The sequence below is a fragment of the Falco punctatus genome (genome assembly GCF_963210335.1).
Source record: "Falco punctatus genome assembly, chromosome: 3".
NCBI lineage: Eukaryota > Metazoa > Chordata > Aves > Falconiformes > Falconidae > Falco > Falco punctatus.
Window position 1 is genome coordinate 112131336 of NC_137582.1, and position 13431 is coordinate 112144766.

At 43.5% G+C, this 13431-nt stretch overlaps 2 protein-coding genes across 8 annotated transcripts in view; both read right to left on the reverse strand.

Annotated features, from left to right (window-relative positions):
* DISP3 (dispatched RND transporter family member 3) overlaps window positions 1-6942 on the reverse strand; it is a 157153-nt gene extending 150211 nt beyond the window's left edge. For 6 of the 7 annotated variants that reach the window (XM_080380919.1, XM_080380920.1, XM_080380926.1 and 3 more), the window contains exon 1: window positions 6730-6840. In XM_080380919.1, the coding sequence (XP_080237045.1) occupies window positions 6730-6768 (39 nt within the window). In that variant the 5' untranslated portion in view covers window positions 6769-6840. Of the gene's footprint in view, window positions 1-6729 lie in introns of all 7 variants that reach the window. The other variant, XM_080380918.1, reaches the window with a different exon arrangement.
* Window positions 6943-11894: 4952 nt separating this feature from the next.
* Window positions 11895-13431, reverse strand: part of UBIAD1 (UbiA prenyltransferase domain containing 1) — a 38676-nt gene continuing 37139 nt past the window's right edge. The window contains exon 6 of the mRNA XM_080380946.1: window positions 11895-12033. Within this exon, the coding sequence (XP_080237072.1) occupies window positions 11963-12033 (71 nt within the window). The 3' untranslated portion in view covers window positions 11895-11962. The remainder of the gene's footprint in view (window positions 12034-13431) is intronic.

The following is a 13431-nucleotide window of genomic DNA, read 5'->3' on the forward strand; positions in this document are numbered from 1 at the left end:
AGCAAATTTATTCAAAAGCTGCATCAATGAACAATTTGTTTCACTGGGAGCCAGAATGAGACTTGGGCAGATGAGAACAGAGGCACTGAGCTGGGGGACAAGCAGCACTAAGGATAGTGCTCAGGATTCATGTGCACGTCTCGGCCCTGTGCACACCTGCTGTTAGGTGGGTGGATTGAGCTCTCAAGCTTCAGCTATATGGGTACAATTTTTTGTGCCAATGAAGACTTTTGGTCTGAGCTGAACTGCAGCAGGGGGAGTGGATTCATGCAGGACACCAAAGCCCTAGGCATCTCACACCCAGACACAGTGCCAGCCTGAGATGGAAGCCAGACAACATCGATCTTGACAAACAATAATTTCCATCCTGAAACCAGATGGAAATACAACAAAAATCTTCCTGAACCTAAACTCCCTGTCTAAAAAAATTCAACCTAGGTCAAATCAATAGGTTTATTTGCAATAATTTTAAACCAATTTATTTTATGTCAACCTTTAAAAGATGTTATTTACTTTTTTTGGCAGATTAATTTCTTGTTTGAAAGCATAAATTCTAAATGTAAAAACAAATATAAATTTTTCAACAATTTATAAATGGTTTTGATTACCTTTTCCTGCAAATCAGGGCTTCTTTTCTCCATGCTACCACTTTGCTATAGGAAGGGATTTGGGTTTCAAACCTCCATGCAAACCTTCCTGCAGTTATCAGAGGACGTGAATCTATGCGCACTCACTTTGTAGGCATCCAGGCAGGGTCACAATGATTTAATCTCATAATTTCCTCCCCCCACAGATCTTGGAGCTTGGGACCCTGCTCACAGGTTTTCATACAGTTAGGGCTAAGTACCCCTAAAGGACTGTGCAGTCTGTTGTACCACAACAGAGAAATTCCACGCAAGCAGTTTCTCTGTCTTGACTTTCCTGTTGGCATCCCAGACTCCAATCCAAACACCTGCATCTTTATAAAACTGCTTCAAGATTTACATGAACTCGTCTCCGGCCTCATTTTCCTCTTTTTCTCCCTGATTGTGAGGCCTTACCCATACGACAGCTTCATTACAAGTGACCTTCAGCGCTGGCTTTGTTGGGGAAGTGATTTAGAACCCAATTACTGAACTGTTTCTTTTACCTCCTCCCTCTTACTGAAGGCAGCAATAGCAGCACTGGAAAGGCCATCTGAAACAGCGGATTTTGAACACATGACAGAAGGGTAGACAGAAGAGAAAGCCATCCTCCACCACAGTCCAACATGAAGGGGCCAAACTGTTCTTGGAAAAATACCAAAACAATCATATAATTTATTCCAAGGGTACAGATGAGTCTGGTTTAGACAAGCCAGGAAACAGCTCTTAAGGAACGGGGGACTCTACAGAGAACAGACAGAGGCAGCTGGAAAAAACATGGGGCAGGTGGCTGCTTGGAAGACAGAATCACTCTGGCACATGGGCAAAGCAGAAGGGAGATGGCAATATGGGACTCATTATGGGCGAGGTTAAATCTCATTGGAACCAGTGAGAAAAGCAGAGGTCTCTGATTCAGGCTAAATCAAAGAACAATTACATGTCTCTGCTTGGTACAAACTGAAGCAATGGAGGTTACAGCTCAAAACAGAGCTGCGAGTTTACTCTAGACTAATAGCTGGAGGGGTGCGTGCGTGCGTGCGTGTGAGCGCATGCGTGTGTGTCAAAAAGACAGAGAGAATACAACAATAGCCAGAACTGGAGCAGATCACCAAGAACAGTCAGAATAAGCAAGGGAAACCCGACAAAAAACACAGTGAGATGGTACTAGAAAAAAGGGTGATTAAAGACTCCTCTGCCTCCTAAGTGGCACTAATAACCAGAGAGAGTTAAAAGCAGAGTAAATGGCGAAGCAGGAGTGGGGAGTCCCTGCTCTCATAGAGTGAAGTCTTTTCAAACATTATGGCGTAGCATGTTACAGGGTACACCAGCAGCAGGCCCTTGAATGAGTGTCCAAATCAAAGACCTGAAAAACTGGACCCGTTCATGAGGCTTTCACTCTCCTTTTCAGCAGTGGCATCCCCGTTACCCAATAGTTCCTGAGCAAGAGACAGGCACTCACAGAAGGAGCACGCTGAGATTTTTGGCGCTCAAGATGCAGAACTCCAGTTGACTCTCGTGGACTCTCAGTAACATCACCAAGCAAGCAGCAGTCAGTGACCTCAGGAACAGCTTAGAGCTTTGCAGAACTGAATTCTCAGCCTGGGGATTTCCAGTGCCTCATACGATCTGCTTGCTCTATGACGAACACATAACAGAGAATCTATGTGATTCTTAATCCATCTAGGCTCAGAAATGGAGGGTAGAGACACTGAACCATTCAGGGAATTAAACTGGTAGCAGGCTGTTTCACACAACCATTTCAGCACAGTGACTTCCCAGTTGAGAAGAATTTAATTTACAAACGGGAAACATAAAAGGAAAGTCAAGATTCCAAGCAAAGCAATAACAGAAGAGCCCCGTAATGAGAGGCTCATACAAGAGGTGATTGGCTACAGGGAAATAGCAGGAAGAGATTAACTGCTGGCAATGAAGGGCTATTTCCAGCTGACATTTATCTCTGCCTTGGAATTCCCAGCTGGAGAAAAGAGGTGACAACAAACAGGACAAATTTACACTGGCCACTTTATGCAAATCTAACCTTTCCGCACCTGCCAGGTGGAGAGCATTTATTTACTTTCTGGCTGCCTGGCTAAATTGGCAGGAGTGAATCCAAACGGAATATGGAGAAGGTCAAAGGAATATGGCTCATGACTGTAATTTCAAGACCTGTTACAGGCATTAGAATTTTGATGTGGCAGTTGAGAGATATATACCCCAAGCAAATGAACTGGCAGAAGACATGTGCGTGTACCAGTGTATTCTTCCACATGAGCATTTAATCGCCCTCTGACAGGCAGATTCAGAGATGCTAATCCGTGTCGCAGTCCATACCTGTATCTTGCTCATAAAGGACCTCAGCAAATTCCTTACTTCATGTATGAAGAGTGATTAACTTTGGACCAGACAGATCTGAGTTCAATTGCCTTTGTCACAATGACTTTTCAAGATGCAAAGACATGAAACTGAGCAGTAACTGTGAGATGTCTGGGGGTGACTTTGTCACAATTTTAAATAGAAAAATAGCACTTGTATATACACTATCAAATTAATGAGTTCATACTGCACTCTAACAAGTGAAAACAAATCCCTGCCACCTCAGAATAAGACTGTCTTTTTTTTGCATGCTAAATAATACATCTTTACAATATATAGTCATGCTCAGCTTTTTACATTAAAAAGTCTCTGTCCATGTAAATAAAATGCAGACATCTCTTCACTAGAAAACAATACAAGAGCTCTTGGTACAAAAGACCCAAATATCTGGCTAAAAGTACAGGGCAAGACTTCAGATGGGCTGCCAGTGCCTTTGCACCATATTGAACAGTGGCCACAACACAAGAAATTAAAACCAGTGCCCTAAAAGTAAAAATGCTCCGACATCTCTGGTCTTCCAGGTCAAGAACGCAGTTGCACAGCCCTGCTAACAGTGTGCTCCGGAGGCACTAGCTGCTTCCTAGAGCCTGCTAGGGCACCACTTCAGTCTAGGCACAAAGGATAATGTTACATTTTCCAGCTCAGTTCTTATTAGCCCACATGGCATCCTCCAAAATCCCATGGGCACTAGCAAGCAGCTGCATGGTGCTTGGTTGCCGGCTGGGGTCAAACCACAACATACAGTCAGCATAAAGCCTGGCTTGTTAAACACTATTAACAATTCAGGATCCTACTGACAAATGCCTTCAAGGGATTCATTTCTAGAAAGTACTCAGATCTCCCTGCCTCTATATGGTATCTTGGGTGCCCAGACACTGATAAACAGATACATATGGGCAAGAGGGCTGCTGACTTCTTTAAGTCCCTTGAATTCAAACTTAAGTTGGACACTTTATAACTCAGATTATCAGATTGGCTTATCGAACAGGATACTTTTATAAATAGGTGCTCTCTTCTGCCTTCTGGCTCCTGAGTCTTCAGGTTGCACCTGTGTCAAATGTTCAAGATTTGCACTGTAACTGAAAGAATTGGCTTCTGATCACAACAAAATATCTTGTGGCATCTTGTTCCTCTAGGATCCCCAGGGTTGAAAAAAGAAGATGAAATAATGCTAAGTTCACAGTAAATACCATGGAAATGGACAACATTTGAACAAAATCACTGGTTCCTCAACTGATTCCCCACCCCACATGGCAACATTAGGACCAAACGCACCAGTGTCACACTTAAGGGCCTTGTGCAGACAAAGCTGACAGGTTCCCAACACTGCCTCCTATAAAACCTAGGTTTCTTTCAGCATCTGTTATCCAGTCCAATTTTGCTTAGTATGCAAGAACTGACAACAGCCTGAGGTGATCTGGCTGCAGGGCACACCAGGGGCATTTTTCTGAACCAGGCACGCCCTCACATTGCCCCTGCCCCACATCTCTGGTTGGTGAGTTTTGTGCAAGGACGAGGAGGAAAAAGAGAAAGGCTTTATGAAGGGTCCGAGAAAAAAGGCAAAGAAAGAAAAATCCCATAGGATAAAAGAGATGAGAAATTTAAGGTAGTTTTAAAGCAGTTAGTGAAGTCAAGAGCCCAAACTGACCTGAAGTCACAGCAGTGAGAAAGCAAATGGACTTTTAAGGACTTAGGCTGAGATTTTCAAAGCCTTTTCAACAACTTGGATTTCATTTCCATTTATTTTATGGGATTGTTACGAAGAAAATCCTGTGGGCTGCTCTGATTCTGGAAGTCTGAATTTGGGAGAGGAGCTAGACTTTGTTTTATTTTTTATTTTTTATATACAGATCTATATAAAGAATCAGCAAAACCAGCCAATCATTTCCATCAGAGAGCCTGAAGGGTCAAGAATTGCAAGCTACAGAGGAATCGTTGCAGGGTATAAAAGGGAGTTACAAAGAGACTCCAGAACAGCAGAAGGGTTACTGACATTCATGGTCTTGTGGCTCCTATTGCTTTCCCCTCCTTTTTACCATAACATAAACAGGGTTACATCAGTTTTCCCCTAACTTACCAGACCCCCTAGCACCGGGTGGAAACAATGGAGGATTATACTGTCCTAAGAATCTTCCATCCCACCCTTCCACATCATTATTTCATTACCTGACAACACCTTTATCTGTTCCACAGTGTGAGGCTCTGGAGGCAGTATCCAGCTTCAGAAACACTGCACAGAACAGGACTGGCAGCTCTACCACGAGACTACATGCTGAGAACTGTCTGTCACATAAGACCATAGCATTTTGTAGGATTTCTCATATTTCATAAGCTCATGGATTTCCTCCACCCCAATTCCAGGCAAAAGAAAAAGCCCACCCCTATGAGCCATGTAGGTTGTTTCCCTTTTCAGTAGGAAACAGTAGGAGTAGAAATTAGTTTCTTCGGTTTTCCAGCTCTCGTGAGCTCTAGGTTAGAGAAGACTTGGGGCTTCAGTTCTGTCAGACTATTGACTGCGCAGCAGGTAAAGAAAGCAATAAGTGAAAAGTAATTGATAGCAGCAGGTAGCTCCAATAAGTTTCTTAATCAATACAATTTATAGCAGAGACAGCTCTAAACACTGAAGCAGGGAAGCCCAGCTTAATATGTTTATAACCTTTCTCATTTCATTTTGTTCATTTTTCCTTCCCTACTTCTTTCAGCAGTGTTCTGTTGAGAACTAATTTCGCCACGGACATAACAAGCTCATGCTTCATTCACCATTATCTTAGAAACTCCTTGTAAATTGAATTACCTGTATGGCAAAGGGGAACTGCCCTAGTTCTGCAGGACAGGATGGAGCTCAGACACATGGCCTTGTTCTTAGCAGAAAGCAGTGTTGTTTTTTTCTGTTATTGAATTTAAATTGAGGATAATGAGTGGGAAGCAAATAAAAAAGATCCCCTCCCCAAAACAGCGATAGAGAGGAAACAGCCATTAAACCAAAGGGTTTTCATCAATAACTGGTTCCTTAATCTCCCAAGTGTTGAGAGGGGAGGATGACTTTCGCATTTATGATGTCAGGGGACTGTACATGGATTTCTGACACATATATTGTGTAGCTTTTCTTGCCTTTATTTCCCCACTCATAAATGAGAGATAAAACACATCATTCCCTTGCAGTGGAGGGTTTATTTACCTCACACACATTGAGCTCATGCAACAGAAAGTATGTATTATTAAAAGATGTACTCTCTCTGTGCTAAGAAACACCACTCGCAACTGTTCTAACAGGTGAAATAAAATACATCAAGCAATTATGGCTTTCTGAAAATGACCAAAGAGCGCATCAAGAAAGATGGGAGACCTTTCCAAGTTTTCCTGATGGATCCAAATTTAAATAGTTTACTGCTCAGAAATAAACATTTCAGCTACCTATGCCAAGGACCTTTCAGATATCCTGCCAGTACTGTTACTGCATAGACACGCACTCATAGTTCTGAATTCTGACAGTCTCTTCTGTTATGGTTTTTGTGTGTGTGTGTTAATGAACATGGTAAGAGCAGCCTCAGGGAGACACATTTGAAAGGTTGGTAGGCAAGGGTAGCTCTAGGTGTTATAAAGGTGTTACTGACATTTTTGCACAGACAGATTAGGACACAGTGAGGAATCGACTGACATTTTCCCCATGGCACAGCACAAAATAAACCACCATGAAATCCCAGAAACACGTGTTATGTGTTGTATCTCCTACCTGAAAGCCACAGGAATATACAGAAGTCCTTTTCCTCATCCTTCTCCAGTATATATGGGTACAGAATCTTTCCTGTTCTCAGCAACTTCTGCTTCCCAATATTATTCCTCTGGAAAAAGATGAGCATTAAATTGGTTATGTGGAGAAAGTAGATACAGAGGAATTTTCTTTGTATCAAGAGTATTTTTCCTCCTCCTTGTTAGCTGAGATGGGAAATGGAAAAGCTGATTTTCAGCTCGTTCAAAACTTTTCACAGAAACATGGTAAATATATTTCCACACACAGACAAACAAAACCATGTTTTAACCTGAAAACGTCTGGTTTGGTAAATATAAAAAGCTATTATTCCAGATAACCAGATGGAGAATACTATGTAATCATGAGAAGTCCCAATTTGTCAATTACCAACATTTTTCAGGAAAGTTTTAATTAAAGGCCATTTTCCAGTGAGTGAAAAATCCACACTTTTCAACAAAATGCTAAAAATACCGAGAGTCTTGAGTGAAATTTTTGGCAAGATGAGTAAACCTCAGTAGAAAGCCTGTTCCATGAGAGATGTCTAATTCTGCTCCAATGACTCAGCAGCCTCAGACATACTTCCAAGCTGCTAGATGATCTTCCAGGGCTATTATATAAACTTCTTCTTTAGGAACCCTTTTACTATATAAGACAGTTTAGGAAAAAATACAGCCAAAGCTTCAGTCAGTTCCAACTGGGGAATCCAAAACAAGGACATTAGAATTTAAGGTATCAGAAACTGTCACTTGTCATGATACACAGACTGGGAAGTAGCAAGAAGGCAACCTCTAAAAAGCCAGATTCTCTGCTCCTGCAGGATAGAGAAAAGTACACTTGTGGTTAGATGATTGCTTCTGAAGCTCTTTCAGAAGAGGTCACCTCAGTCTTTTTTCTCTGAGAACCATGGCCACCTTGAGCTCACTGTGAGGAGGTTTTCTTTGTGGAGGGGGTAACTTTCATGGGACAGGTATTCTTGGGGGAATAAAAGCAAGAAGCCTTCGGTGAGGACCTTAGAGAGTAGTTACAATTCTCCCATGTGCAAAGATCCAGTGCAGAAAGGCCTACATACACTCAAAGCCGCCTTGACAAGCCCTCAGGAGGATGCTGAGAAACTTTTGAGCCTGCTCCTAAACTTTGAGCCGGGAGAATTGTCTTCTTCCCTGGGAGCAGTGCAGAAGTGCTATGTCAGCCACTGCAGAAGGTCCTGTGACCCTGGTGGGGAGCTGTCCATACTTCATGCTATATATCAGAACAGAAGTCTTCAAGTAATGTCCAGCTGCAGCAATGCCACGAAGAGATACTGTATTAGGGAGACAATTTCCCTTTCTGTTTAAGACATTTTAAGTGAATGAGTAATTCATCCCGAATGACTTTGAGCCGAGGCGACTATCCATGTTACCACCCCGTTATACATTCCATAAAAAGAGGTGACAGTAATTTATCTCTCTGCTCTTGCCGGGTGGGCTGATGGGGGGATAAATATGCTGCCACCAAACTGGAGCGATGAATCATCCCTCAGAGGAAACAATGATGCTTTTTACTGATATGGCATTTAAGGCTTCCCAGTGGGAGCTGTAGGGAGAGGGACATCAGCCTAAGGCTTCAGGAAAAGAGGGAATACCATGGGCAATGGAGGGCTCAGTTCTCTTTCATCCACACAGGATTACCCAGCAAAGGCATCTGGGCAGAAGAGCCTTTCTCCTGAAAGCAGTGGAGTCTGAAAAGATCATGTGCTTATGTTGCTGTTTGGAGAAAAGGAAAGCGACTATTAAGTTTTATTCTGCTTTATTATTGACTGAACAGTGGGGTTAGGCTGGAGGAGAGGAGCTCCATTAGAAATTCCCCAGAATCACGCTTCTTTCTTGTATAATAAGCTGCATAGCACATGCCAGTTGTTCAGCTGGGAAATGTGAGTGAGAAAGATCTGTCCTGGGAATTAAAGCACAGGTTTACTTAAAGGAGAGGGGACTGCACGGGGGTGCTGCCCAGGCTAGAGGGAAAGCCCACTCCCCTGTCCTTTACCTATGCCCACTTAGGCAAACCCGAGCCTTGCACAGGAGGAGATCATTAGCTCTGCCAACATGAGGCTTTTTGGATAATCTGAAATCACCAAGTGTGGATCAATTAGGGCCAAGTCTGAGGAGTGAGGGCTTCCTTTCCTTAAACAACTCTATGTCCTGCTATTCCTGCAGTCCATTATGGGGTTACCCCATATGTTTATGGCCATATAGAGAGCTGCTGCCAAGCTACACCAAGCCGAAGGCAGTCAAGTGCTTGATCTTCGTGCCCACAAGCTACACACCCTGGCTGAAAGTTTTCTCCCCTTGCTGCAATCCCTCTGCATGTACTCCTACCTCTGCCCTCAAAAATACATATACCTCATGCTATCCCAGAAGTCCTCTGCAGCCAGATGCACCCACAAGCGCTGGAGCAAATGAAACATTTTCTTGTGAACATGTTGTGCTGTGCACATCCACGCCTTTATTGCCTTCACCTGCACACTTTGTTTTGCTACCTCTGTCCTCCCCACTGCTCCTAGCCTGCAAGGGGCTGATACAGCACGTAAATGTGCTACAAAGACACATCCTCCCCACCCCCGTGCTGGCTGTGGGGAACATTAAATACAGCAGAGATTGCTGCTATTTTATTATTTATGAAGCTTTGGTTATTTCGTATATAAATAATCCATGACTGCAAAGTGTTGCTGGCACTGTAATTGAATATTCATGAGGTATTTTTGTTGAGAATTTTCACCATCATTTGAAACCCAGACACAAAAATAAAAATCATCACAATAAAAATTTCATCTGTCATTTCACAGTTTCAGCCTCTGAGAAACAAACCCTCTCTTTCTTCCACCCTGAGGATTTTCTGTGTGGGGGACGGGGAAAAAAACAGTAGGGTTAATCTGGAAGGCAGGTTCATGCTGTATTGGAAAGAAGCAGGGACGTCTTGCATATAGCTCTGCCTACTGTCTCTTTTAACATTGTCAGGATGCTTCATCTGGGGATGTATGCTGTCTGCATGGCGTACATGTGAATTCTCTCACTCCCTCCTAGAAATATTTCTCTTTTCAGTTTTAATCCTGGCCAGAACCTTGATAGAAGCACCCAAGTGGGATCACTCAGCATGGAAAATGGAAGCATGTTGCTGCCACCCTGTGGAAAATGGTGGCCCCCAATTGTTGGGGACCACTCAAGGTTCACAAAGCTACAGCTGGTATGGTGGTTAAAGAGATTTGTGAAGCTGTCATTACCCTGATGAGACCCAGGGGTAAAGAAACAGGGGAATTTCTATTAAACAATTGTAGGATTTTCAATGAAGATATTTGGGCACTTTCAGGAATGATTGATGGTGTCTGTGCTATACCCATGGTGCACAGGGGGCACATGCATCAAGAGGATGAAGTACTACTGCTGCAGAGGCTCCCAAGGACAGCTTTGGCAAATTCCTGGACACATGCAATGACCAAGCATCTCTTACATCCTGGTATAGTCAAATGTGCAGCTTCACCTGCTTGCCTTGCTGGGATTCCCCTTTTTTTCCTCCTAAAACTCTCTCTTCACTGCACCCTTCAGTTCCTCCAACTCCATACAAAAAAAGGCCAAGGAGGACTAACCAAGATAGCAGTGCTACCCAAATATGCCCTTCGCCTTCTTTCTATCCACAACTTCTGTGAGGAGGCTCTGCAGCTGCCTGAACGTGCATCACCCTGGCCTCCTTATGATCCACTGTCCCAGTTCTCCTCTACAACTTCTTCAGACCACAGCTCCTTCCTTTTCAGTTTTGTGAAGCACTGGATGCACAGAAAGGAAACAGCAGTAGGAGGAACAGCATGTTCCCAGCCCTTCTAACACAGCCTCCTTAAACCCAGACGGACATATGAGAGCCTGGCAGTCACATCTGAGATCCACATCCACCCCAGTCTGCCACTGTCCACATGCAAGTGGTATATGTGGAGCTATGTCACACCAGCACATCGCAAATGGGGCCAGAGCTCTCAGAGCACCTAGCCTTCCAAGAGTGATTTATGGGCCCTGTCAATCCAGCAGACTGAACTGCAGAGACAGCTGGAGCGTGCAGCAAAGAGAGCAGCAATCCATCACCACGGGGTAGGAGTCACCCAGGAATCCATCAAGAGCTTTATCATGGTGACATCTTTTCAGAGGCAGAAAGTGAAACAAAGGAAAATGATGGAGATAGAGTGAGCCTAGAGTGGAAAATCCACGCAGGATTTCTCAGAACTTCAGAATTACAGAAGTAAAACAAGATGAAAGACATGAAAAATATTTTTTGTGTTTGTAGTGACAACTTACAAACTACAATGCCTCACATAGCTGAGCAGGGCTTTCTGGTGTCAGCCATACCAGCAGCAACCAGAAATTGCTTTCCCTTTTGCTAGTTAGAGTTTTGTGGTAGGTTTTAATCACTTCCAGGTATGATGACTGGATAGTTTTGATGGCAAGGGCATTTTATTGTTAGGGAACTGCCACTGGCAGAAGAAATCAACCCCAGCTCCACTACAGAGGAGAGAGGTGATGCCCTGTACTTGAAGAAATATAAAGCAAACTGCAGCATTTCACTATATGGCACTAGTTCGTATTCTAACTTAGAGGAGACTCCTCAGCAGGAGCCAACCTGCTCCTCTGAAAAGGCCAGGCACATAGATACGCGTACCCCAGACCAACAAGCACGTAGGCATGTACCAAGCCACACGACACACCAGATACTTACACAAGGCCCATATATACGCACAAGTCCAGAAAAAATATATGTATAACAGCTTAGCACACACAAAGGAAAGGGGCGCACACTGAGATGTAAGTGTGTTTGGAACCTGTAAGTATGGCAGGAATATAGAAGGTAAACTCAAAAGATGCACAGAGACACACACTCCCCTGTGCAGTGTCACGATGAATACAAGAGCATATGTTGTCTGTCTTTGACCTACAACTCAATAATAAGAGATATGTCAAGTTCCCCAGTAACACAACTTTTCTCAATCCTCAAACTCCATAAAAAAAACAGAGAAAGTGATTTCTCCTAATTGTGTGTTAGACACCAGGGAAAGAGGTAAAGAAAAGAAGTGAGCATCTGCTCTTGGAGGAAAAAAAAACAATTTACCTTTGAATAGGGAGCAGCAGAATAAAGCGCATTATTTCTTTTCGCTCCAGGGACAGACACCGATGTTGTCTTGAGTCATGCTGATTACAGGTTAAGCACGTGCTCCCAAAGCTCTGGAAAGATGGAGGATGTGTTGGGACCTCTCAGAACAGTATAAATCAGCTGAAAATTTGGGAAAAAAAATAATCAAATGAACAAAAGGATTCAGAAGCTGGGAGTAGGGACAACAAATGTATTTGGGCACCACAAGGTAGATAAGACTCAGTAAGTGCAAGAGAGATAGGGATGGGGGCCAGGGAAAGCATCCTGTGGAAAGAAAGCAGAGGTGGAAATGAGCTGCAGCACCCAGAAAGACTGCATAGGAGAAGAGTGAGTACCTGGGACTGTGAAGGAGAGGTTACAGGCCTCCTGACCTACACTTATTTCTGATATGTGTCTCTTCTGGGGTCCTTTACTTGCCTCCAGAAGATCCTTTCCCTAGCTAAGACATCCATGCAGACAGTACGTATTTACCCACCTTGAGAAAGTGCCAAGAGTATAGTACCTGAGAAGACATGAGAGTATGGGGACAATACGATTTCCAGTGTCACAGGAACTGCTTTTACAGCACAAGGCAGGCTCAGTTATATCTAGCTTACCTCCAGCAGATTCTCTGGTGCCGTCTGAGTCACGGGACTATGTGGAGCCATTTGAGTTTATGATCCTTTTATCTCTCTGACCAAGGGATCATACGCTGCTTGTCCCAAAAAGAATAATGAAGCCTCATACATCACATATCCCCCAAAGGACTTAATTTGCCTTAATCTAAGGGGAGGATTTACCTCCTGTCTCCAGCTCTTTTACTATCCATTTGTTGCTCCATCTGCAGCACAGATCATAAAGAATTTTTTTTATTTTTTAAGTCAACCTTTGCTTGGTTTTCATTAAGGCCTTACACTAAGTCCCAGGCTGCTCACAGCTCAGAGAAATACAATAAGACAGGCGCACTGAAGGCTAGATGGCCTTGTCCTCCCTTTTAACAGTGTACTGCAAGGACAAGGGGATGTCTGGCTCATAACCAGAAAAATGAAATGATGGTTCAAGAGAAAGGCAGCATTGACGCTCACCCTTCCCTCAGACCCATGCTTGCTCTGAAATATGATGTTCTGACAAGCAAGAATGGTTCTGGTTTGGTGAAATACTGCTATTCACACTGCAGTAGCATTAGCCAGTAAGCCAAGACTCCTCTGTGCTACCTAAGGTGCAAAGATATACCAAGAAGATTGCCCCTGTACCAGAGAACACATCCAATGTTCTCAGCTTGTTTTAAAGATGTGAGGCACACATAGTCTATTACTGTTGTGGGCTGTGGCTACTGAATTCTGCTTCTGGATCTTTCACTGATCCACAGCCTGGCCTTGAGCATTTCTTCACTTGTCTTTGCTTCTCTTTCCTCATCTGCAAATTGGAGCCTTACAATTCAGTATAGTGGATTATTTTAAAGGGTCTAGGTGACATAATAGTACAACTCAGCATGTAAAGGGGGCTCTAGAGGGTTAAATAAGACACTGCTTTCTCTGC